General features: G+C 36.2%; 1 protein-coding gene across 1 annotated transcript in view; it reads left to right on the top strand.

Moving 5' to 3' along the window:
- Positions 1-1,238: 1,238 nt before the first annotated feature.
- The window catches only part of AP4E1 (adaptor related protein complex 4 subunit epsilon 1), a 67,023-nt gene continuing 41,397 nt past the window's right edge, over positions 1,239-26,864 (top strand). Inside the window, exons 1-8 of the mRNA XM_052646983.1 lie at positions 1,239-1,388; positions 3,192-3,263; positions 9,640-9,763; positions 13,854-13,927; positions 16,279-16,400; positions 18,989-19,148; positions 20,913-21,079; positions 24,002-24,075. Of these exons, the coding sequence (XP_052502943.1) occupies positions 1,239-1,388; positions 3,192-3,263; positions 9,640-9,763; positions 13,854-13,927; positions 16,279-16,400; positions 18,989-19,148; positions 20,913-21,079; positions 24,002-24,075 (943 nt within the window). The remainder of the gene's footprint in view (positions 1,389-3,191; positions 3,264-9,639; positions 9,764-13,853; positions 13,928-16,278; positions 16,401-18,988; positions 19,149-20,912; positions 21,080-24,001; positions 24,076-26,864) is intronic.

The following is a 26,864-nucleotide window of genomic DNA, read 5'->3' as shown; positions in this document are numbered from 1 at the left end:
ACCACATTCTCAAAACCGCTGTACTGGATTCTGTTCCAAACCGAAGTTGGGATAACAGCAATGAATAAGACATCCTCAGTACAGGGAGATAAATATTGATGTAGTGGCAACTGTCATCCGTTTTAAAACAGAAAATAACAGAACATTGCGAGACGACAGGTCGGGGGCGGTGGTGGCGGTGGCCACCTGACCACTTCCCCTTGCTGGCTGCCTCCCCAGATCCTAGAAGAGGGGCGGAAGGATAGGGACACTGGCCAAGAGTCCCTGTACGCGGCGTGGGCTGAACCCGGCAGGATGAATCCATAGGACAGCCGCGCTGTCATTCAACTCCACCAGGGTCCCTGGCACCGGCAGGACCGGGGCGGCGCGTGGTGCCGCGGTCCCTCGTCGCCCCTCAGCGTGCGGCGGCGGGAGGTGTAGGGATTGCCGGTGGTCCCCAGGCAGTGAGCGGTGGCCAAGAGAGGGCCAGGAATGTCCACCTCCCTGTGGTGTCCCAAGCAGCGCGGAGGTGCCTAAAGGGAAAGCGAGACTTTGGCGGGCGAAGTATGAAGGAAGGACGGCGGCAGCGGTTACCTTAGGAGGAGCCAGAGATGCGCGAGACTCTGGCGTTGCCATCGAAACCGGGAGAGTCCGGCCCTCTCAGTTCAGTTCAGTTGCTCAGTCGTGTCCGGCTGTTTGCAACCCCATGAACTGCAGCACACCAGGCTTTCCTGTCCATCACCAACTCCCGGATCCATCACCAACTCCCGGAGTTTACTCAAATTCATGTCCATTGAGTCGGTGATGCCATCCAACCATCTCATCCTCTGTCATCCCCTTCTCCTCCTGCCTTCAACCTTTCCCAGGATTAGGGTCTTTTCCAATTAGCCAGTTCTCTGCATCAGATGGCCAAAGTATTGGAGTTTCAGCTTCAGCGTCAGTCCTTCCAATGAATATTCAGGACTGATCTCCTTTAGGATGGATTGGTTGGATATCCTTGTAGTCCGAGGGACTCAGAATCTCTCAGAATCTTCTCCACAAGACGACAGCATCCGCGAAGGCTTGGAGCGCAGCCTTTCGCTCGCGGACTCTCGCGCCCTCTAGCGGCGACTCTCTAGAAAAACACTGTATTTGTCCGCGCGAGACGCGAATAAAGATTTCTTCTTCAAACAAACAGGAAGTGCCTACGGAGGCCGGGCCGGCGGCGGGTCAGGGGACGGGCATGAGGCCGGGCGGCGACCGGATCGCGGGCGGCGGCGATGAGCGACATAGTGGAGAAAACACTGACGGCGCTGCCGGGACTCTTCCTGCAGAACCAGTCGGTTGGCGGGCCTACAGCCGCCAAAGCGTCCTTCTCCTCCCGGCTGGGCGGCCTGGTCCGCGGCATCACCGCGCTCACCTCCAAGCACGTAGGTGTCCGCCGGGCCGGGAGGTCAGGGGCGCCTGAGGGAGGCCCTCTCTCAGGGAGGCTCTGGTCCCGCGGTGGACCCCTGGAACTGGCTCTCCGGCGGATTTGTCTGTCGGTCCTGGCTTCTCTCCGGAAGCGTCACTTGGGCTGCCCGGACAGACAACTAGGAGGCCAGGTTTCCACAGTTGGCCCTGACGTTGACTCATTATTATCTGGGGCGAAGTCTTTACAATTTGAGCCTCCGTGTGTTTCTCGAACGTTGAAGTGTCAAAGTACCGATACATATTTCATAGATTGTTTCGAGGGTTAGAAGAGACACCAACCAGTTGAAAATACCAGGTGCCATGGAAGTGTCAGCGTTATTCTAAAAAGTTTCTTTCTAATTCGGATTCTTGCTCTCTCCCAGTTCTTTAGTGTATGCTAGATAACATACATTAGAACAGACCCTGCCATCTGAACCTGCTGTTGAATATGTTTGGGGAGCTCGAGGTTCTTAGGTTAGACCTCTGGATTGGGGAAGGAAAAAGCGTAATTCTTCCCAATCTCAGTATTTGCTGAGTAAGTTTCTGCCTCTGATGGGCTTTGAAAACGAGCATTTATAATGGAAATTTTTAAGTTCCCACAAACTTTCTGTAGTTGCATGGGTTGTGTAAGATGCTGATAAAAAGCGTCAACGATTTTGTATCTTAAAAAATCATGTGGTATAGCATAATTTATTTGTTTAGAAAATACTTATGGAAGAAGCTATGTGTTAAACCCTAAGGAAATAGTCTAAAGCACATTTCCTTTTTCCAAAGAATTGGTCCTTTATCTTGGGTTTAAGACAGATATAAGCAGTATATGGTGAAATATGTGTCAGGAGAGAAGGAAGGAGAAAGACAGGAGGTTTTTCTTCAAAGTGCTCTGAGGGTTTAAAAACTGTTTTTAAACTGTTTAAAAACTGTTTAAAAACAGTTTTTAAACTGATATACTGGAGAGGATCTGTTTCACATTCAGAAATCACAGAAAACAATTATTTGTGGACTTAATATTGTTTAACATTTTGTCCTTTGCTAATTTTTATGAGATGGTAAACGAAATAAAATATTTTTGGTTTTAAATTGCAGTTTGAAACTGTGTATAAGGTATCTAAATATGGCAGTACTTCACTAGTATTTTTTGGTTAGTTACTTAATGGGCATCTGCTAGTTCATTGTGTAACTTAGAGATAGCATTGTATTGGGCAAAATTTGGACCAATTTTCAAGTGCTTAAGGAGGTGAAATACAATGCAGACAAGTAGCCAGATTTGTGAATTTATTCTGTGTGTGTGAGAAAGAGACGGAAGGGTAGGGAAAGGATGCAAGGAATAAAGGGGAAACGGTAGGGAAGAAGAATATAGTTTAAGGGAAAAGTATTGGCTTTTGTTTGACTTCTTACCCTGTTTCTCCATTCCATGAAGAAGAAGGTGTGAGAACCTTATTCTGGGCCACTACATGAAGAATTTCTTTTCTACTTATTCTCCAGTGTTAATTAAAAACAAACAAACAAACAAAAAAACCACAGCATTTTCTGCTAAACCGTCCTTAAGGGGACAGTAACTGAGTGAAGAAAAGAGGAGTGGTGAGTTAGCATGAAAATATTTATTCTTTCCAGGAATGATTCTGAGGGTTTAGGCAAATCTGAAGCACATACTTTTTATAACTCTCCTTTAAAATAATGTTTCTTTTTCATATATAATATTGTGAGTTGTATTTTTCCCATTTAAAAATACTGTTACAGTTTAAAAAGACATATTCATGAGTCAAATATTTTCACTTTTTTAGGAAGAAGAGAAATTAATCCAGCAGGAACTGAATAATCTGAAAGCAACTGTTTCTGCTCCTACTACAACCCTAGTAAGTCTACATAGTCAATGTCAGCGTGTTTGCAATTTGAAATCTGGTCTGCTATTGACTCAGTAGTGGCATTAACTGATGAGTTGCTAAAATCTAATATATCACAGTCAAAATCAGTTATGGATGATAATAAGTCAGACGTTAACTTTGGCCTTTTGTTACTGACTGACTGCACCAGACCAAAACTTGCTTGACTGATGTCAGTTCATGCCAGCATGATGATAGTTATGTAAATGTGGTCATACTCCTGGGAACCCATAACCCTATAAACAGTAAGATGGGACCCCATCTTACTGTTTCAATGTTGTACACTGAAAGAAGGTTGCTGCTGCTGCTGCTGCTGCTGCTAAGTCACTTCAGTCGTGTCTGACTCTCTGCAACCCCATAGACGGCAGCCCACCAGGCTCCCCCATCCCTGGGATTCTCCAGGCAAGAAAACTGGAGTGGGTTGCCATTTCCTTCTCCAATGCATGAAACTGAAAAGTGAAAGTGAAGTCGCTCAGTTGTGTCTGACTCTTAGTGACCCCATGGACTGCAGCCTACCAGGCTGTTCCATCCATGGGATTTTCCAGGCAAGAGTACTGGAATGGGGTGCCATTGCCTTAGGACACGTAATTTAAAATAGTATTTTAATACTATTAAAATACATAATATTTAATATATATTAAATATAAGTATAGATAATATACATTATATAATATTAAATAATATATAAACTATAATACTATTAAAATAATAGTATTTTTTAAGGGCTCATTTATTATTATTATTTATTTATTTTTAAATTTAATTTACAATACTGTATTGATTTTGCCATACATTGACATGAATCCACCACGGGTGTACATGAGTTCCAATCCTGAACCTCCCTCCCACCTCTCTCCCCATATCATCTCTCTGGGTCATCCCAGTGCACAAGCCCCAAGCATCCTGTATCCTGTATCGAACCTAGACTGGCGATTCATTTCTTACATGATCGTATACATGTTTCAATGCCATTCTCCCAAATCATCCCACCCTCTCCCTCTCCCACAGAGTCCAAAAGACTGTTTTGTACATCTGTGTCTCTTTTGCTGTCTCGCATAGAGGGTTACCATTACCATCTTTCTAAATTCCATATATATGTGTTAGTATACTGTATTGGTGTTTTTCTTTCTGGCTTACTTCACTCTGTATAATCAGCTCCAGTTTCATCCACCTCATTAGAACAGATTCAAATGTATTCTTTTTAGTGTCTGAGTAATACTCTGTGGTGTATATGTACTACAGCTTATATTTAATATATATTAAATATAAATATAGATAATATACATTATATAATATTAAAATAAGTAATATATAAAATATAATACTATTAAAATAATAGTATTTTAATACAGACCTTACAGACCTGAACTGATACATTGTAAAAATCTCTTATTTTGCATTTCTACATCTTGGAGTATAGGTTGACTGACAAAGTAGAAAAATGATTTTCTTGCTGTAAAACTGAGTATATTGCATAATAGCTAAATCAAGATCTAGTTTAAAAAAAATTGATTCCCTATAATTTGATTTTCAAGCAGCATTCATTCAGCAATTAAGCAGTGGCCACTGTGAGACTGTGCCTACATAGTTAGATTAAGGCCTAGGTTTTTTTTCTTTTAATTTTTACGTGGTTTTAGATAATGAGATTTTATAAGCAACATTTATTTAGCAAAGATTTAGTAGGTGCTTTCTTTGTGTAAGTTGCTGTGGCATACACTTCTAATAAAAATACTAGGGTGATCATTTTACGTGTACACATGATCATGTGTGTGAATAACACTTGTAAAGTCTGAGAGAATATATGTATTTCTTTTTCTGGTTATAATAATAGGACGGTGAATGCTGCTGCTGGATTCGTGGTCTCCAAAGGAGAAGATTTAACTCCAGGACCAAACATAGTCACAGTCACTCAGAACTTTGTATAGATTTTATTTAAAGTGAAAGTGACAGAAAAAGCTTCTGACATAGACATCAGAAGGGGGCAGGAGAGTACCTGCCTCACTAGTTTAAGCAGGACTTTATATACTTCTCAACCAGCTGTTGAGACTAGATAACAAATACCTCAAGGCTGTGAGAATTTCGCCTAGACCCTTTCCAGTAACATACATCCTGGGATGACATCAGCACGAGATTAGCCAGAAGGAACAGGTTAACCCAGAGCTCAAGGCTGTGGAAGTTTTACCCAGGCCTTCTCCCATAACATTCATCCAAAGCTCAAAAAAAAGGCATGTCCTTGAGCAAGAGATGCTGCTGCTTATGAGACCTACTTGTCTAAGGCAAAAGAATGTGAGAAAGAAAGAATGTTTACTTACTCCTTAAAGGGGGCTTACTTAGGTTTGGACTCTTTGTCAACCTGCCTAAGTTACTCTTCCAGGTGGACAAATGAAACTCAAAGCATAATTAATGTGATACAGTATTCAATGTCAGTCTCTCACTCGTGTCTGACTCTTTTGTGACCTCATGGACTGTAGCCCCCAAGCTTCTCTGTCTATGGGATTTCCCAGGCAAGAATACTGGAGCGGGTAGCCATTTTCTTCTCCAGGGGATCTTGCATCCAAGGATCAAACCCAAGTCTCCTGCATTGCAGACAGATTCTTTACTGCCCAAGCTATCAGGGAGGCCTCCAATGTGATATATCTGTATGTATACATGTATATATATGTGTGTGTGTGTATAGATATGTATATGTTTATATGTGTATGAATAAAATCATTGTGCATTGTGATACTTGAAAGATATGTTAAGCAATGACTTCTCTTTTTAAGCAGTGACTTCTCTCTTTTTACTTGATTTCCATTTTCTATAGTTGGCATTATGAAGTACAATTTTTCATGTTATTCAGTATAAACCTGGTGTTCACAGAATTTAGATAAGTAGATAGAAGTTAGGGAGCCACAGTTTGAAGGAAGATTCTATGATAATTATGGCCAGTCACTCTGAGTGTACGTTATAGAATAATCTACCCTTGAGGTGGTCATGTAGAAGTTAGATTACAGTTTGTTAAAGAAATTCTGAAGTTAATTTCTACATTGGAGAATGCATTTTCTTCTCCAAAAATAATAGAATAATAGTCTATGCAATAGAATTTTACTTAAAGTTCCTAATGACTTTTGAGAACCTATGAGATAAAATGTTACAAGATCAAGGTTGATATTTAAGGGCTTAAATGAACACTTTCACTCCTCGTTGATACAGAATTTTGCTTATATATATATATATATTTATTTATTTATTTTACTGTGATGGGTCTTAGTTGCAGCTTGCAAAATCTTTAGTTGTGACTTGTGGGGTCTAGCTCTCTGACCAGAAACTGAAGCCAGGCCGCCTGCATTGGGAATGCAGTCTTAGCTACTGGACCACAAGGGAGGTCCTGATACAGAAGTTTTTGAAGAAGCTTCCAGTATCTTTTACACATGTTTTCTCAGTTGTCGTTGTTCAGTTGCTCAGTCATGTCCAACTCTTTGTGACCCTAGGGACTGCAGCATGCCTGGGTTCCCTGACCTTTACCATCTCTCAGAGCTTGCACAAACTCAAGTCTGTTGAGTCGGTGATGCCATCTAACCATGTCATCCTCTGATATCCCCTTCTTCCTGCCTTCAATCTTTCCCAGCATTTGGGTCTTTTCCAGTGAGTGGGCTCTTCGCATCAGGTGACTGAAGTGTTGGAGCTTTGGCATCAGTCCTTCTGGTGAATATTCAGGATTGATTTCCTTTAGGATTGACTGGTTTGATCTCCCTGCAGTCCAAGGTACTTTTAAGAGTCTTCTCCAATACATCAGTTCAAAAGCATCAGTTTTTTGGCACTTGGCCTTCTTTATGGTCCAACTCTCAAATCCATACAGGACTACTGGAAAAACCATAGCCTTGACTAAATGGACCTTCGTCGGCCAAGTAATAATCTCTGCTTTAATTTGCTGTCTGGGTCTGTCATAACTTTTCTTCCAAGGAGCGAGCATCTTTTAATTCCACGAATGCAGCCACCATCCATAGGGATTTTGGAGCCCAAGAAAATAAAATCTGTCACTTTTCATTGTTTCCCCAGCTATTTGCCATGAAGTGATGTGACTAGATGCCATGATGTTATTTTTTTTAAATGTTGAGTTTTAAGCCAGCTTTTTCACTCTCATCTTTCACCTTTATCGAGAAGCTCTTTAGTTCCTCTTCGCTTTCTGCCATAACGGTGGTGTTAATCTGCATATCTGAGGTTGTTAATATTTCTCCTTGTAATCTTGATTTTAGCTTCTGCTTCATCTAGCCCGGCATTTTGCATGATGTCCTCTGCGTATAAGTTAAATAAGCAGGGTGACAATATATAGCATTGATGTACTCCTTTCCCAATTTGGAGCCAATTTTTCTCAGTATTTAGTAGTTAATGTGGTAATGAATTAACATTTATTACTTTAAACCCAAGTGACCGAAATTAAATCATTAAATATTATTCCCTTTAGATTTTCCTGTGATTTATTTTTAAACTTTGCATATTTAAATGTGTATATGTATATCTCTCGCTATATAATATATATGAAATATTAAATGTTGTCCTTAGTTTAAAACATTTTATTTTACTATTTCTTCTTAAGCATTTTGTGATTTAGGAATTCTATAATTCTGTTATATATTAGGATTAATTGATGAAAGTGAAAGAGGAGAGTGAAAAAGTTGGCTTAAAGCTCAACATTCAGAAAACTAAGATCATGGCATCTGGTCCCATCACTTCATGGGAAACAGATGGGCAAACAGGGTCAGACTTTTTTTTGGGGGGCTCCAAAATCACTGCAGATGGTGACTGCAGCCATGAAATTAAAAGACGCTTACTCCTTGGAAGAAAAGTTACAACCAACCTAGATAGCATATTGAAAAGCAGAGACATTACTTTGCCAACAAAGGCCTGTCTAGTCAAGGCTATGATTTTTCCAGTGGTCATGTATGGATGTGAGAGTTGGACTGTGAAGAAAGCTGAGTGCCGAAGAATTGATGGTTTTGAACTGTGGTATTGGAGAAGACTCTTGAGAGTCCCTTGGACTGCAAGGAGATCCAACCAGTCCATTCTGAAGGAGATTAGTCCTGGGTGTTCTTTGGAAGGAATGATGCTGAAGCTGCAATTCCAATACTTTGGCCGCCTGATGCTAAGAACGGACTCATTGGAAAAGACTCTGATGCTGGGAGGGATTGGGGGCAGGAGGAGAACAGGACTACAGAGGATAAGATGGCTGGATGGCATCACCGACTCGATGGATGTGAGTTTGAGTGAACTCAGGAGATGGTGATGGACAGGGAGGCCTGGCGTGCTGCGATTCATGGGGTCCCAAAGAGTCGGACATGACTGAGCGACTGAACTGAACTGAACTGAATTAATTTTTAGATACTAAAATAGTCTGAGCTTTACATATTTTGAAACACATTTATTTATATTTTTAATTTTTGATTAAAATATGCTGTCAATATTGAGAATGCAGATATTCTCATACTAATAAATTTATAGAATCTCTTAAAACAAGTTATTAGCTTATGTTGTAAATATTGAAAGACTCAGTTAAGTTTAATATTGGAATGACTCTACCATTAATAGGGCTTCCCTGGGTGGCTCCGACGGTAAAGAATCTGCCTGCAATGCAGGAGAACTGGATTTGATTGCTTGGTTGGGAAGATCCCCTGGAGAAGGGAATAGCAACCCATTCCAGTATTCTTGCCTGGAGGATTCTGTGGACAGAGGATCCTGGTGGGCTACAGTCTGTGGGGTCGCAAAGAGTCGGACGCAACTGAGCAACTGACACATACACATACCATTAATAAAGTCATAATAATTGTGAGAGTTGTTGAAAAAGTAATACAATAAATCATTGCATATCATATACAGCATAATAATTCTGAAGATACTCCAGATGCAATTTGGTCTTTTAAGTGTGAAAAATATTTTCATTCCAGAAATTGTTACCAACTTGTGGGGGTTTCATGGATATTTTCATTTGACAAAGTATATTAAATGATGTGCTGCATTCTAGAAGCCAAGTTAGAGTACTATGAGAGAAATTTTTCTGAGGACCACGCGTCTCACATTATAACCAAATTTTTCAGGAGGGGGCCTAGAATTAGAAATAGCTATAGTTGATTTATTTTATATTGTTGCCTCTAATGAAATATCGAAATAATTTTACTAAAATGAGTACTGTTGATAGTTAAATTTGGGAGAAACTTGTTTACGAAGTCTGACTTTGGGTGATAATTTACATATGTCGTTTCTTCAGTGCCAGGATTAAAGAATTCTGCTGTTAAATGATTACAAACATACTAAAAGAATCAAAGCATTCTATTTATTTATATGATTACTGGATTTTTTTTCTTTTTTTCAGAAAATGATGAAGGAATGTATGGTGAGACTTATATATTGTGAAATGCTTGGATATGATGCTTCCTTTGGCTATATACATGCAATCAAGTTGGCACAACAAGGAAATCTTCTAGAAAAAAGAGTAGGTATGTATGCGTTTAAGACTTTTGCACTTTATCTTAAAGTTCTGGCTAGTATATAAAATGAATGATGACTGATACATAGTATGTTTTTAGAACACTGCCTTGTGATTTCCTTACCTTTAAAAGATAATGCTTCAAAAACTTACAGCCTATAAATGAAATCAGTTTTCCTGATTCATAGCATTTTTGAGTTACATAGAAGATTAAAAGTTGCCTGTTCTTATGATGGTGGTTAGATGACTTTGTTAAGACTCACTGAACTATACCCTTAAAAGGGTGACTTTTCTTGTATGTAAATTATACTTCAGTAAAGCTGATTTTAAAAAGTCTATTCAGTTTCAACAGTTTAATGATCAGATACGGTGTTTTATAGAATAAGATTGAAATTGCTGTGAATAATTTTAGATATCTTGCTCTTAGTTTCACAAATGTTAGCTATAAGGATTTCAGGTATCTTTTAAAAATTGTTGTCTCTATAATTAGCCTTCAAGGCTATTAGTAAAAGTCCTTTCAAAGACTTAAATCTTTTTTTCTTATAGCTTCAGCTTCATATCAGAAACTTGAGGAGGAAGCCCTTTAGAATAACATAGGAGCAGAACATAGTCTTTCTCACAGAAGCTGATACTGTTGCGTTGCTGGGGACCAGCATGCTTCTTGTGTTGTATGACCCGCGCTGTCCGACGGTGGGGAAGGGTGGAGATGTCTTGGTATCCTTGTGACTATCCTCACACAGTATTCTACTTGTTGAACTCCACTTCACCAAAAATACTCTTCTGTCTTTCGTTATATTCTTCCCTCCAAGTACAGTGGCCTCTGGCAGCCACTCTCTCCCTGTCTGTATTTCAAACCACGTTTTAACTCTTCTGTGATCACTCAGGTGGCTCCTACCATCTGTTTGTCTTTTCCAACCTAACTGTAAAATCTCTGAAAGCAGGAAATTTTGAAAACAATAGATAGTCAATGCTTTGTACATCTGTTGCTGTCTTTTTCTTTTTAGACTTTCATGTAATTTTTTCATTTTCAGTTAAATCTATTTACTTATGACTGTGCTGTGCAACTTGCGGGATCTTAGTTCTTTGACCAGGGTTTGAATCCAGACCAGCAGTGAAAGTGCCAAGTCCTAACCACTGGACCACTAGGGAATTCTCTAAGTTTTATTTTTAAAATATGTAAAAATTACTTGTGTTACATGGTCCAAAGTTAAGACCTGATAAAAAGGTATAATCAGACAAATTTCTAATTTGTCAAATTTTTACTTTTATCTCTAGCTCCTGTATGAGGTTTGCCCCTTACTCCATGAGTAACTATTTTCACTAGTTTCTGATTAATCTTTCCATTGCTTCTTTTTGAAAATAAGCAAAAGAGTACACATTTATATATTCTCTCTTACACAAAAAATGGCTTGCTGTAGAGATTATTCTACACCTTGTTTTGATATCTTTGTATTTTTATACAGTTGCATAGTTTTCATTGGGTGGGTGGATATACCACAGTATTTTCAATCAGGTCTCTATTGGTAGATATATGAGTTTGTCTTTTGTTTTTTGCTCTCATAGCCAATGTTGCAGTGAATAACGTTATACATGTGTTATTTCATAGTTAAAGTGGCTAAGGAGACCCCAGACTCATTGAGATTCATGGTCTTTCTTAGGAAAGTATTTTCTTGCCACCTAGAGAGACATGTATGTGGGTATCAGAAGTTCTTTATGTGTGCTAATGACTGGAAGTTTTGTTTTTTAATGTGATGTGTGATGTGAAAGTTGCTCAGCCATGGGAGAATACTAGAGTGGGTAGTGTTTCCCTTCTCCAGGGGATCTTCCCAACCCAGGGATCAAACCCAGGTCTCCCGCATTGCAAGCGGATTCTTTACCAGCTGAGCCACAAGGGAAGCCCTTGTTTTGTAAGGTAGCATTTAAATCTTTTATGTCTTGATTTTAGTACTTCTGCATCATCTACTCTCCTGAGATTTCTATGGCTAACTTTGGTGCTTTGTCCGATAGATAATGCCTTATTGTTTTTCACATGAATATTGTTGAATAAATAAATTTCAGTATCCACTAAGTCAAGTATTATGTTAGGTGCTTTATCTTGTGAGATGGTATTTCACTTTACAGAGAAGAAAACTGAAGCTCAGAAAGTTCAAGTCAGTTGTCGAAGGTCATAGAGCTATTAAATGGTGGAGCCAAAATATGAACCCAAGTTTCTATGAATCAAAGCCTGTATTCTTATCCTATAGCTCACTCTTAATCATAGCAAGTGTACTTTATAATCATAGTTGTTGCTATTTCTTTTCCTGAAAAAGAAAGTGAAAGTGAAGTCACTCAGTTGTGTCCGATTGTTTACGACCCCATGGAGTGTAGCCTATCAGGCTCCTCTGTCCATGGGATTTTCCAGGCAGTAGTACTTGAGTGGGTTGCCATTTCCTTCTCCAAGGGATCTTTCCAACCCAGGTATCAAACCTGAGTCTCCTGAATTGTAGACAGACGCTTTACTGTCTTAGTCACCAGGGAAGTCTTCTTTTCCTGAAGTCTTTTTCATTTTTTGAGTCACAGAATATCTTTTCCCCCTGTTTCTGGATTATCAAAATAGTTTCCCTGTTTTCTCTGCTTGTCAAAATAGGACATTCTTTGACACAGATTTAAGATTTTTTGTAAGGTTTCAAGGTGGTCTTTGGATTAGTTTGTTGATCTTCTTACATTGTGGTACTAGTGACTTAAGTGTGGATAATATCTTTGCTGAACAGATGTAGTCTGATAAGATGTAATCTCTGCTTTATTTTAAAAATTTATTTATTTTAATTGAATAATTATAGTATTGTGGTGGTTTCTGCCATACAGCAACATGAATCGGCCGCAGGTATACATGTGTTCCCCCCTCCTATAATCACTGCTTTAAATGCTGTCTAGGGTTTTTTTCTTCCCTGGTCCTGGTTTGTTTTTTTTTTTCTCCATCCTGATTATGGGAGTGATAGCTCTGCTCCTCTGACCTTCAGTGAAGATGCTTGGTTATGAGAATAGGAAATTTCTGACAGTTTTCCCACTTTCCACAACAGGCACAGACAGTATGAATGCTGGGTAGTAATAGGGATAGTTAACCTTAGAATCCCTAATAAAAGGGCTGGAAGAATTGAAAAGAATGAAAAACAGCAGGGATGGGAAATAGGGAATCGGGTCTCAAGGGAGACTGAAGAAACAGAATAGCATAAGGATTAGAAACGTGACCTAACTCCTACCGGCATGGTTGTAGTCCTGCCTCCGCCATTGAGGAGCTGCAGACCTTGGGCAGTTATCCTTCTGGGGCCTCATTTTTATACCGGGGATCAAAATAATATCTATCTCGTAGAGTTATTGTAAAGATTCAATAGGCTGGTAATGTATTTGACCCATAAAAACTGTCTAACAAATGTTATCAATATGAAGGGTGACAGGAAAGTGAAATGGGGCATCTAGATTCCATACACATGGTATTTGTCACGGTATTAAAGTACTCAATTTTAAGATGTACTTTTTAATGTTTTGATATTATTAAAAGTGCTTAAGTCAGTGAGTAATGTGGTAGTGTTTTTTTCTCAACATCTATTCACTCAATAGTTTATCTTCAAATTGAGAAAAAAAGATATTTTTAAATAGCTTAATGTATGATTTATGTCATATGGTTTGGTATTAAATAGCTCATTCAGTAATACAAATATCTGGTAACTCACTATTTATTAACTATGATAGCTGTTAGTTTTTGGATAATTGTATTTGGCTATAAGACAAAATATTTTGATTGACTGTGTAGAAATTTGCACAGAAGATAGAAGGTATGTATTCCTAATATCATTTATAGGACTTTAAGCTGGTACACATAGCCTTTTTTCCATTTTAGTTATATCCTGTGAAATACCTAATTATGAAAGACTTCAGGATGAACACCTGAAATCTTCCTTACTGAATTTTTTTGAACCTTCTTATTTTACTATTTGTTTTAATATTTACCTGTAACTGCGGTCTTTGACATTCAAACTTTGGAATATATTATTGCTTTGTTTAGCTTCTTAAGAGTTAATTTTTGACAGGTGGTAATGAGACTTTTTCTCTCAAATTTTAAGGTTATTTGGCTGTATCTTTATTTCTACATGAAAGTCATGAACTATTGCTTCTCCTTGTGAATACAGTTGTAAAGGTACTGTATTGTATGCTGGTTAATATGAAGTCTTAAGTTATTCCTTCAGGCACTTGACAGTTTGCATATTTTTGAAAGAATGTAGGCTTGCAGAATGAGTTTATTGGAAAGATCTTTTAGATCAGTTTCTGCGTCTGTAGAATGAGGATAATAATAGAACTTAACCAAGTTGTGAGGGTTGAGTGAAACACTACAAAATAACATTTGGTACTGCTGCTGTTATAGTGGTTTCATTTAAAAAAGCAGAGTTAAGGAAAATAAACTCAAAATGGTCTAAAGATCTACATGTAAGACCTGAAACTATAAAACTCCTAGAAGAGAATGTAGGTGGAATACTCTGTGACATAAATTGTAGCAATGTTTTCTTGGATCAGTCTCCTAAGGCAGAATAAATAGAAAGCAAAAAATAAACAAATGGGACCCAATTAAACTTAAAAGCTTTTGCACAGCAAAGGAAATAACTGATAATATGAAAAGGCAGCCTACGAAATGAGAGAAAATATTTGCAAATGATGGGACTGACGGGGCTTGATATTCAAAATATACACTCATACAACTCAATATTAAAAAAGTAAACAACACAGTCACAAAATGAGCAGAGGACTTGAATAGACATTTTTCCAAAGAAGACATGTAAATAGCTAACAGGCAATGAAAAGATGCTCAACGTCACTAATTATTAGAGAAGTAAAATCAAAACCACAGTGAGGTATCACCTCATTGAGAATGGCTGTTGTCAAAAAGTTCATGAAAAATAAATGTTGGCAAAGATGTGGAGAAAAGGGAACCCTTATACATGGTTGGTGGGAATGTAAATTGGTCAGCCACTATGGGAAACAGTATGGAGATTCCTTAAAAAACTAAAAAAGAACTACCATATGATCCGGCAGTTTCACTCCTGGGTTTCTATCTGGACAAAGCGAAGACACTGACTTAAAAAGGTACATAACCTCAGTGTTCATAGGACTATTTATAGTAGCCAAGACATGGAAACAACCCAAGTGCCCATCAACAGACAGTTGGATTAAAAAGACTTGGTATATATACATAATAGAATAGTATTCAGGTATTAAAAACAGTGAAATACTGCCATTTGTAGCAATGTGGATGAACCTAGAGAATATTGTGCTTAGTGAAATAAGTCACACAGAGAAAGACAAATACAGTATGATATCACTTATATGTATAGTCTAAAAAATAATACAAGTGAATGCATATGCAAAATAGAAACAGACTCACAGACAGAAAATGAACTTGGGGTTACCATAGGGAGAGAGGGGAGGAACAACTTAAGAGTATGGTATTAATAGGTAACAAATTACTGTATATAAAATAGATAAGGAAAGGGATAGCACAGGGAAATATACCCATTTATCATATAATAGCCTACAATGGAGTATAATCTGCAAAAATTTTCTAAATCACTATGCTGTACACCTGAAACTAATACTATATTGTACATCAGCTATACTTCAGTAAAAGAATAAATAAAAATAAAAAAAGCAGAGCTGGAACTATAATTCAGATCTCCAGACTCTTAGTCAGATGCATTTTCCTTGCTGTTGTCTTTTTTTCTAGGATCTATTTTAAAGGGATATGATAAAAACTGAATAATTGAAGTCTTTTAAACTCTAAAAGTCAATTTAAAGGAGAATAGAGTATAATTGGGTAACTGAAATGTATGATAATAAAAACACAATTTAATTCACATGCAATATTTTTTTCTGTTAAACTTTTAGACAAAATTGGTAATGAAGTATAATTGAATTGTTGAGCCTTTTCATGTTTATCTTGTTTCTTCTGATATGTGAGAGAGAGAGTGTGTGTGTGTAGTACTTTCTGAATTTTAAGTCATATACTCTCTGAAGGTTACTAGTGGCTTTAAACCTTTCCAAACTTTCAAAAACGTAGTTTCAGTTTCTATTAAAATAGTTTATAAACTTTGTGCTTATATAAGTATATATAAATGCATACATTTTATAGTATGTGTTAAAAAATTAACTTCCTTTTAAATTTCCACTCATATTATTGCTTTAACAATAAAAATTCATAAAATTTTTTTGTTACTGGTTTAGAAAAGTTTTAAAGGCTGTAATAAAGAAGACTACTTTGATCAGTGTCAGAACAGAAATACAGTTTCCTTTAGATTGGTTCCTTTTGGGCTGTCTTTATCTATTGACTCTTAAGGCAAGTGAAACACTGATATTCCTATAAAATATGAGGTATTCCTAAATGGACAAATTAGCTGAAAACTACAGTATTAAGTATATAGGACCATTGCAATGTTGAGCTCACTGTCCCTAGTTTCAGAATTTGCACTGAATGTTTTCTTTGCTTAATAATTATGTCAGGACTTGCAGAGCACTAACCTAGTAGAAGTATGTATGGCACTTACTATCGTCAGCCAGATTTTCCCTCGAGAAATGATTCCAGCTGTTCTTCCATTGATAGAAGATAAACTTCAACATTCTAAGTAAGTAAATTCTTTTTTGGATAGGTGTCTACACTGTGTATTTCAAAAGAAAAATTTATACTAAAAATTTTATTCTAACTTTGATTTAATGCTACCAGGATAAAGGATATTCTTTGACTGCCAGGTATAATACAAAAATCCCCAATAGCACTGTCTTTTATTTTTATGTGAGTTTAGGAAAATGTTAGGCAGCTTTCTAAAGTTAAACTGAGACAGTGAGGCTTACCATCAGGAATCCTTGGCTCTCTTTCCACTTCTGCTGCTAACTATCAGTGGTCCTGTTTTTCCCTTGGCTATATGGGGTTGATTGAAGCTCCTTAGTTCTCACAAAGCTGTTTTATAAAGTGAAATAATGGAAAACATTTGGAAGTGGTTCAGATGCCATGAATACATAGCTTCAATGTACTGGAGATGCTTTTATATCAAACCTGCAGCTTTCAAATTCTATTTTATAGCAGGATATGTACAAATGAACCTTAACTTGTAGTATTTTGCTAATTTTGAATGATTCCTTAACTCTCACCTTATTAACTTGATTATTAGTTTTTCCAAACTTGGAATTACTTTGTTTTTGCTCAAGCCCCTTGATTTCATAACCTTTATAGCTAGGAAAATGTTTAGTCACTAGCCATTTTTCCTTTGTGATTGCAGTGCTTTATTGTATACATATTTTTGTTAAAGATTTTTTTGTTACCTATGTAATATCTCTTTATTTCTGTGCTTTTTTAAGTCAATATTTTTAGTGTTCTAAGATTATAAAATGTTGTCTTATGGTTTGTATTCTTTAAGAAATCTTGGGCCATGAACCTTCCAGCTAAAAATGATAGCTCTTAGTGAGAATTACAGAGTAACTTCATAGATTTTTCAGATTTGTTTTATGTTGAATCGGTGTTTAGAACAAATGATGGGCATGGACAGTCAACTACTGGAAATAAAATATTAGCCTTTCTTTATTTAGAAGTTGATCTGATCATAGCTGAGCATATTTTTATGAAATTTTCCCACTGTTTTGTGGTAGCCACACTTACCCTTTGTATGAAATCTTTCTGAGAAAGATTTGAATTTTTTGCTTGTTGCTTCCCATTTACCCTCTCAATTTTTTCTGTATTGCTTCCCATCTACTCTCATTTCAAATCCTGGCCTTTCCTGTCTTGTACTAGTTAAAATTTAGACTTTCTGAAACACTGCTCTTGCAGTTATGGCCATACCTACTTCCTTGCTGTGGAGTAAAGAGCTAAAGACAGAGTTGTGGGCCACAGCTACAGATAGGCCAGTAGAAGTCACAACGAAGCTGTGAGACAGGGGTTGGACTTGACTTTTGAATCCTTGGTTGTATTTTCACATACCAGACCTATAGCCCGAATCCAGGTTTTTTGATACCTTGTGTTATTGCCACCATTTTGGGCCAGACCAAGGGATTCCTAAGCCTGATGAGGGTTTGTATTCTTTTTCCTCACCTCGTTTATTTACTGTGTCCTGGAACTCATGTTGGTTAATACCCAATAGCAACACTTTGGGATGTAGATTCCAGTTACCATAGTAGTAATACTAGTGGCAAATCTGTTGTTATCTGCTTTCTTTTGATGTGAAAAGGATTTTCCATCATGACATAGTTTACCCAGGAAGATAGTGGGTTGCTTGTTAATGCAGAAGCTGGATGACCATTTGTTAGGAATATTATAAAAGGTATTCTTGAATTGAACACAGAGGATTGGATTGAGTAATCTCAATTTTGAGATTCTATGATTTTAGGTAACAGAAATACGTCTTAAGGAATCCTAAAAGTAAATACTTTACTACTGCTGTTGTGAGCACTACCAGCATAATCTGCAGATATGAGCCATGTGGAAACAGGCATGAGAGAGAAAAACAAGAATATAATTCCTTGAAAATGACATTGTGTTCACAGGATAGCAACTCTTTATTTTTGCTTCTTGTGTGCTAGACATTATCTGTTACAAATGAAGTGCACGACTTGTATATACTTTCCTCCTCATTGTAATGAGGTTTTTGAAACATGAGCTGGGCAAGGAGAGGAGTAACATCTTTTAATGTAAGTCCTCCTTATACTCCCCTGCCCCACTTAAGTATTTGGAGTATGTTTACCCATGATATAAAAAAGAAATAAAAAGCTGAAATGTTAAGGAGACTTTAATGTTAATGAAGAGACTGTTTGATATTACTAGCTGAAATTACCTCTTACTCATTTAAACTTACTATTTATTCTCTTCCCAATCTTTATAGAGATATGGCTTTCAGAAATGGAATTTGGGAATTAAGAAATCTGTTTATCTTTCTTGCTTTGTTTTGGTTTCAAAAGTAATATGTACTTGTTATCAAAAAATGTTGTAACTAAAGAAATATATAACATGGAGACTTAAAGTCTCTTGAGTTCTTACCTCCTAGAGATAACCATATTTTATAATTTGGTAAATTAGAATAAAAATTAATAATAAATGGGTAATTCTCTCTCTTTTTTTTAGATTAAAGTAATAGCTGGTATTTTGAATCATCTGGTCCGTAATCTTTTCACCCTAAATGTCTGGTATTTCCAGATGGTTTATTTAGATTTTATTTTTTATCTTTAGGGAGATTATACGAAGAAAAGCTGTTCTGGCATTATATAAATTTTATCTCATTGCTCCTAATCAAGTACAGCATATCCATGTTAAGTTTCGGAAAGCACTTTGTGACAGAGATGTTGGGGTCATGGCTGCTTCCTTGCACATATACCTTAGGATGATTAAGGTAAGTTGACATTTTGAGAAGTTACTGAGTAGCTATCATTAGAAAAATATAACTATGTAATTAAAAGAAAACTCATATTTTTCAGTAAACTGTGTAAGTCACATTTAAGTTTGTATTATTGACCCTTTAATAGTTTGTATTATTGACCCTTTAATAGTAATAGTAATGTTAATAGCATGAGTTGCAGACACATTATAGATTTAGTTTTCTTTTTTAAATGCCTGAAATTTTTTCATGTTATGAAAGAAGCATGGAAAAATGGTAGCTCTGGAAGGTGGTTGAAATTTGCAGATTTGTGGATTTTCAAGAAGTGGCTGCTTTTTATACAGCTTCATGGGATACTTACAACAGCTTATAAAAGTGAGGAGAGCTGGTGGGGAATGTGTAAGGCACAATCTGCAGAAGCAGTCCCTAATTGTTTTGGCACCAGAGACCAGTTTCGTGGAAGACAATTTTTGCATGGGTTGGGGAGGGGGAGGGTGATTTTGGGGATGAGTCAAGCACATTATGTTTATTTTGCTCTTTATTCCCATTATTATTACATCAGCTCTACCTCAGATCATCAGGCATTAGATCTCAAGAGTTGGGGACTCCTTGTCTATTGTGTTGATTCCATACATTGATTCTGTGTTAGAGGAGGAAAGAGGATTAAATATTATAGTAAAAATTTTTTTCTAAATGGCGATATGGGTTTATACTAACTCAGCCCCAGGGTATTGCCTGAAACCTTTTGTGTCTGAAAGTATTTATTTGTGAGAGATTTCATCATACCGCATAATGCTATTGAAATAAATTTAAAATTATACAAACTGAAAGTTGTCTTTACTTTTAAGCATTGCATGTTCCGAGTAGTATGGTATAAATAGATAATTGATATTAAATCTTATTTTCCTCTAACATTTATTAAACTCTGAGAGAGCTATTATTTCCCTTCTAAAAATTTGTCCCTGATACATATAAAAATTACAGTGAAGAGTCTAACATTCATTTTGAGAATATGTGTTTAATTTCCCTAATTCAGGCAGATGGTTACTAGACCATAGTTGTGATCAATTTGTAATGTATATAATGTTGAATCACTGTTGTACACCTGAAACTAGTATAATATTGTGAGTCAACTATACTTCATTAAACAATATAAGATGAAAAAATTTCCCAAGTCCGAGAGAGTAGTCTGATAGATAATCAAGGCACGCTCATTCAGAATCACAGATATGTTTAAATAATATAGAGTTAATTAATTTTTAATAAGCAGGCTTGCTGATTTGGGGAGTTTTGAATGTTCGAGTAATGTTGGTTGTGCTCTTCCACCCAGAACATAATTTAGTTCAATTACATGGGAAGTCTTTTGCAAACAAAATTGAGAGATTGCAAACAGGCCTTGATTTTCATCTAAAGTAGAGAGATTACTTTTTTTTTTCAGTATGCCAGTTCTTTTCAATTTTTAATTGCTGATACTAGCTATTAAAAGTTCTAAGATGTAATTATCGAACTTTGGAAAGGTAATTAAACTGGTGTGTGGGACAAGTAGGGAATGGTGGAAGCTTTTAGGGGCATGATTCACTTCTGAATCTGGTCACCAGAAGAGTTTCATTGTGGAAGGAATTGCACAAATCAGAGGACTGTTTCATTAAATGTGAACAGGGGAATTCTAAATGAGCATATACCAAGTTAGATTCTGCATAGCATTTCAAGCAGATCTGTTTTATTTTTTGAGATATTGTTATTAACAGAAAGTTTTTTTGTTTTATTTTTTGAATATAGGAGAATTCATCTGCATATAAAGACTTGACTGGGAGTTTTGTAACGATTTTGAAGCAAGTGGTTGGAGGAAAGCTCCCAGTAGATTTCAATTACCACAGTGTACCAGCACCATGGTTACAAATTCAGTTGTTGAGAATACTAGGACTTCTAGGAAAAGATGATCAAAGGTAAACTCTTCTAAGTAAATTTGATATTTTTAGGCTTTAGTCATGTAGAGGTTCATGATAAACCAGATTCTCCCAAAGCTTAGTTGACTTAGTAGTGATAAGTAGGCCACTGTAAGAAGTGTATAAATTCAGCTTGTTGAGATAATCCTGGCTTTCTGCTTATCTAAGTCCACTCACAGAAAAAGTTACCTTTGGAGCTCCATATCTTCTGTGAAACTCTCTGAATCATTCTAGTTAGGAATTTGGGAAGCTTTTTTATAAAAAGCCAGATTATAAATATTTTAGACTTTGTGGGCTATATGTTGTCTGTTGCAACGTGTTAACTCTGCTGTGGTATATAGCTCAAAAGCAGCCATAGATAGTATGTAAGTAAATGAGCACAGCTCAGTTCCTGAAAACTTTATGGATGTTAAAACTTGAATTTCATATAAACTTTATGTGTCATGAAATATTCTTTTGATTTTTTTTAACCATTTAAAAGTGTAAAAACCGTTTTAGCCTATAGCCAATATAAAAATAGACATCTGGCCAGATTAGGCATGCAGACTGTAGTTTGCTGACACTATTGCTATAGTGGAACAATTCATTTTGTCTGAATTACTTTTTTAGGCAGTAATTTTATGAAACTTTTTATGCATGTCTTTCTAATTACATACATGTTTTGTAACTTTTAATTTTGCTCTAGTTTTTTAAACTTACAGAAAATTTCCAAGAATAATACAGGGAGCTCTCTACCTAGATTCATCAGTTATTTATATGCTTTATCATTCTTTCTATCTCTTCCTGTATGTGCATGTGTGCACCCATTATTTTTATTTAAATTTTTTTTCTGAGCTGTTTGAAAGCAACTCGATTTATTCCCCTCAAGAGCAAGGACCATTGGCTGAAGTCCCTGATGTGTTTCTATCTTGAGAACATATTATTAATCAGATTCTGACTGTAGAGATATGGTTTTGTTTTATACCATAAGGTACGTGTATTTGCTAATTCTTTAGTCTTGCCATACTACCGGATTGTCCTCCAGGGTATTGCTCCTGGTAAAGCCCTCTCAGCTTCAAGTCAGAATCCATCTTTGGTGAGCTCCTAATGAACACCAGCTGGGCTGTATCACTCTTGGTATTGCTATTTTCCTTTTTTCTATATTTATGAATCTCAACCTTGATTGAAGCCTGGGGTGAAAACCTGGAGTTGGTGGAGCAGACGCATACATTAGAAATGTTTGTCCATTGTGGAGCTGTAGTTGAAGCTCACTAGAATTGTTTTAAAACCATTAATTTCATAGTAATGCATTCAGATCTCATTGGTCCAAAAAGATTTAATGCCATCATATGTTGTCAGAAAGTTACTTTGTAGGCTTAGTGAATTTACTAAATTCGTTAACTCATTATCATCCTTTGCTTCAAGGATGAATTTGGAGAATACATACAAAAATGAATATGTTTACAGAGTTCAGAGAGCTCAGTTGAATAGAAATCAGGCTTAATTAAATGAGTAAAGAATATATCTCCTTTACAGTGTTATGGACATTAAAATGTTTTCTCCTTTTTTGTCCCAACTCTAACGAGGTTTTATGTTAACATGTATTTCTTAAGACATGATATGCTCAATTTGGCAAAGTAAAAATGTTATTTTATAACAGGATTCTAATATATTTAATTGTAAGTATTAGTTTACTGGAAAAGTCTTACATTTACGGTCTTTTATATCTATTTGAATATTTTTTATAGCATTCTGCTTCTTAGGTTATTAACATTCAGCTCAATCATGTCTGCAAATGTTTCCACATTTTGTGTGGTTAATTATAACTCCTACATTGGCTTTTAAAATTGGGAAATTATACTGTAATGTTAAGTGTAGAATTACCAGATTTTTGGGGGGGAATATTTGTAATGTCTACTGTATGATTGTTGTCTGTGGAAGAAATGCTTACATAATAAAATGAGGGATTTAAAAATATGGTTCTGAATTCTCAGTTGATATGTATACTTCAGTTAAGGTGCAGTAAAAGTACACGCACTTCAAATTGAGTTTTATAGCTGCATATTTTTTTAAAAAAGAAGACATTTTCTTAGAAACTTGTAACATACATGATAGATAATTCATATAGCCCAAGATTAGTTTGATCTTTTTGTTTTGTAGTATAGTTTTTCTATAAGAAACTACTGTGTATTTCTTTGTTGATGGTGCTTTTTTTCTGTTAGTGCTTTTTGATTTTATAAAACATACAAAAATATCAGCTGAGAAGCCATATTTTTCACCATTGGCCTTTTAGAGAGGACTTTTACCTGGAGAAAAGGCGTAGTGGCAGAGTGCTAGGGGTCTATAAGACACTGCATTTTTGTATAGTTTCTACCTCAATTCAGTTACTCTAACTGTAATCTGTGACCATAAAGACATAGAATGGTATTAATTTGTTAATTTCACAGAAATATAATTTCTTTAAATGAAAGTTAAAATTTTCTCTCTGAAGAACCTACTGCTGCTCAAAGAAAGAATGATACTTGAATATTTTTAAAAAATAAGTATTTAAAATACATATAATATACTGTCTGGAATAATCTAGATATGTGAAGTGTTACTATAGTAACTTTAAACAGGTAAAAATATTATATTACAAAGAAAATGATAAAAGATAAGAGTGTTCAATCAAATGAAAACCGTATTTAAAGTAGGTACAGATTGAGGAAAGAGTTGATTGACTTTCCTCATTGGCCAGTCAGCTTTGATAAAGCAGAAGGTTAAACTCTTAAAAAAGTGAAAGTGGAATATTTAAGAAGTGAAATTCCCATAACTTCATAAAATGAATTTCTTTCACTTCTTTTCTGTAGATCCTCAGTTTTAAAGAGAGAGAAGTTTGAAAAACTATGTTTTATTGGGTTATAATACTATAATTCTACTGCAAATAAAATATCTTTTAAACAGGACAAGTGAATTAATGTATGATGTTCTTGATGAATCCTTACGAAGAGCTGAGTTAAATCACAATGTCACATATGGTAGGTAACATTTTTGTAAATGCTGCTCTAATAATGTTTTCAGTATTATAGCTAAATCTGTGTTAGAATACTGTGAATTCCAGTAAATTTTAAATGTTAATTTTTAAGGTGGTTTTGGGTTATTATTTTTCATTGGAAGTATTGAATAACTAATAAAAATAATTTGAAATTATGGCATTGTTTTAAATGTTGACATAAATTGACTATTTTAATTGTCTCTCTTTTAAGACTTCATTTTTAAAGAGAATTGTCTCTTTACTGAAAATGTTCAATAGCTGGTTCAACAATCAAACATCTGACAGTGAAGATAACCCAGTAGATCTATTCCATACTTAAGAAAACAGTTTTCAAATAAAGCAGTCTGTCATCTAGTCACCAAATATTTAAGGTTTTATTATTTATTAGTCCCTGTGCAAGATGCTTAGAATACAGTTGTGAACAAAACAGTCTTATCATTGAGCTCATAGCCTAGAGAGATGGAAAGGGACAGGTACTATGAATGTTACAGAGGCAAATTACAGGGTACTGTGGAGCATATAGCAGCTACTCTTAGTTGAGCAGAAGGATAAGGAAGGCTTTTCTAAAAAAGTGATAGTTAAGACAACTAAAGGTTGAATTTGAGATAGATAAGAGTATATAGACGTGGAATAATGAACTTTGTAATGAAGAGAGAGCATCTATTTATGTTAAACACAATTTTAAAAAGTCTTCTAGTGATAGGAAACAAGAGTAAAATGTGGGAGGAGGGAGAACTGAGAAAAGTAACCAGTCTTAATAGCCAGAAAAAGAACTCTTAGTTCTTTATTGATCAGCTTGAGAAAGCTTATTGAAGAAAGTGGGATATTTTGAGGTATTTAAGAGATAGAAGTAAAACAGTTTGAATTTTGCCTACTGTGGAGATGAGCAGTAGAAGAAGTATTGAGAAATAAAACTCAAATGAGAAGTCATTTCTTAATCTGGTGAAATACCATGAAATAGGGGATAGAGAGGAGTATTTGTTCTTTCAGGCAATGATAAACTGCAAATCTTAAAGAATAATGGTTGTAGAAACGTAGAGTAGACTAGAGGGCAGAAGTTGAACTGGTTTTAACTGTAATAAAACTGAAGAAAGGATTGAAGGAAGGATTGCATCTGTAAAACTAGTATAGAAAAAATAATGTACATGGTAGTGAATTGTGATAGTAAATTTTGAAGGATAAATTTATGTTTTGCATGTATAAATGGTAGTTAAGGTAACAAGCATGGTGTTCATTTATTCAACCAGTATTTATTGAATTCTTACAAAACAAAACCTTAATTTTTAAACTAGATACAGATTGAGGAAAGAGTTGATTTACTTACATATTCCTCCCTGCTAAATGTGGGAGATTAAAGGAAAAATCAGGTAGACACAGGCCCTGCCCTTCTAAGTGTATAGTATAATGAACCGTTGATGTCATCTAGGATCTTACTGGACTTACCAGGTGGCGCTAGTGGTAAAGAACCCGCCTGTCAATGTAGGAGATGTAAGAGACTGCAGGTTCGATCTCAGGGTTGGGAAGATCCCCTGGAGGAGGGCATAGCAACCCACTCCTGGATTCTGTAGAATCCCATGGACAGAGGAGCCTGGTGGGCTACAGCACACACACAGGATCTTATTATGTAATGAGAAGAATAAGGCATCAGAGGTAAGGATGATCCTTATTGAGGCAGGTGGTTTGGCTAGGAGCCATCGGAATAATCCAAAGTAGTGTCAGAATTTTTCCAGGCAGCTAAAGTAAATTAAAAAGTTGTTTGAGATATAATTATTTTATTGGATAGGTAATATATGCACATGGTTCAGAATCAAAAAGTACGAAAGGGTATACAGTGAACGGTAAAGTGTCCCTTCAACCCTTATCACCCACTCCTGTAGATAACTGCTGTTACCTGTTCCTTTCGATTTAGAGAATATTGTATACCTGAGGAAATAGTTTTAATATTCTCCATTAGGACATCCTTCTTTTATTAAGATTGACGAGACCAATGCAAAGGACGAGACCAATGCTAACAATTTGTTTCTTTGTAGTCTGTCAGTCCAGTGTTTAACCTTGCCAGAGAAACTTAGTTTCTGTTTTCTTTTTTCCTTTATTTACTTCTCTTTGTTCTGCATTTCCCCCCATATTTGTACCGATACAGGTTATAGCTTACATTTATCAGTGGTAGAGTATTCTCTGCTGCTAAGTCACTTCAGTCGTGTCCGACTCTGTGTGACCCCATAGATGGCAGCCCACCAGGCTCCCCCGTCCCTGGGATTCTCCAGGCAAGAACACTGGAGTGGGTTGCCATTTCCTTCTCCAATGCATGGAAGTGAAAAGTGAAAGCGAAGTCGCTCAGTCGTGTCCGACCCTCAGCGACCCCATGGACTGCAACGTACCAGGCTCCTCCGTCCATGGAATTTTCCAGGCAATGGTACTGGAGTGGGGTGCCATTGCCATCTCTTAACATAAATATTTTATATTAATATAAACTTAATATACATATTTTATTGCTTAAACATATGAATATTAAATTATAAACTTCATAAGGTCCGGGACTATCTCTGTCTTATTGGCTAGCATATCCCAGTATTTGGCACTGGGTTAATCAGTAATATATTTTAATTAAATTAATAGAAGAGAAAGTTATTTTACTTTTGATCAATTATCTCATTGGGTTTCAGTCTTAATACTTTCCAAACCATATTTTAATTAAAGTTTCATTATTATAACTTACCTTAGTGTCAAATCAAGAAATAAATTCTGTCAGAGCCATTTAGAGTGTATCTGCTA

Source organism: Budorcas taxicolor, chromosome 10 (assembly GCF_023091745.1).
Source record: "Budorcas taxicolor isolate Tak-1 chromosome 10, Takin1.1, whole genome shotgun sequence".
Taxonomy (NCBI): domain Eukaryota; kingdom Metazoa; phylum Chordata; class Mammalia; order Artiodactyla; family Bovidae; genus Budorcas; species Budorcas taxicolor.
Note: the sequence above shows the minus strand (reverse complement) of the source record. Positions and strands in the feature narration are given on the sequence as shown.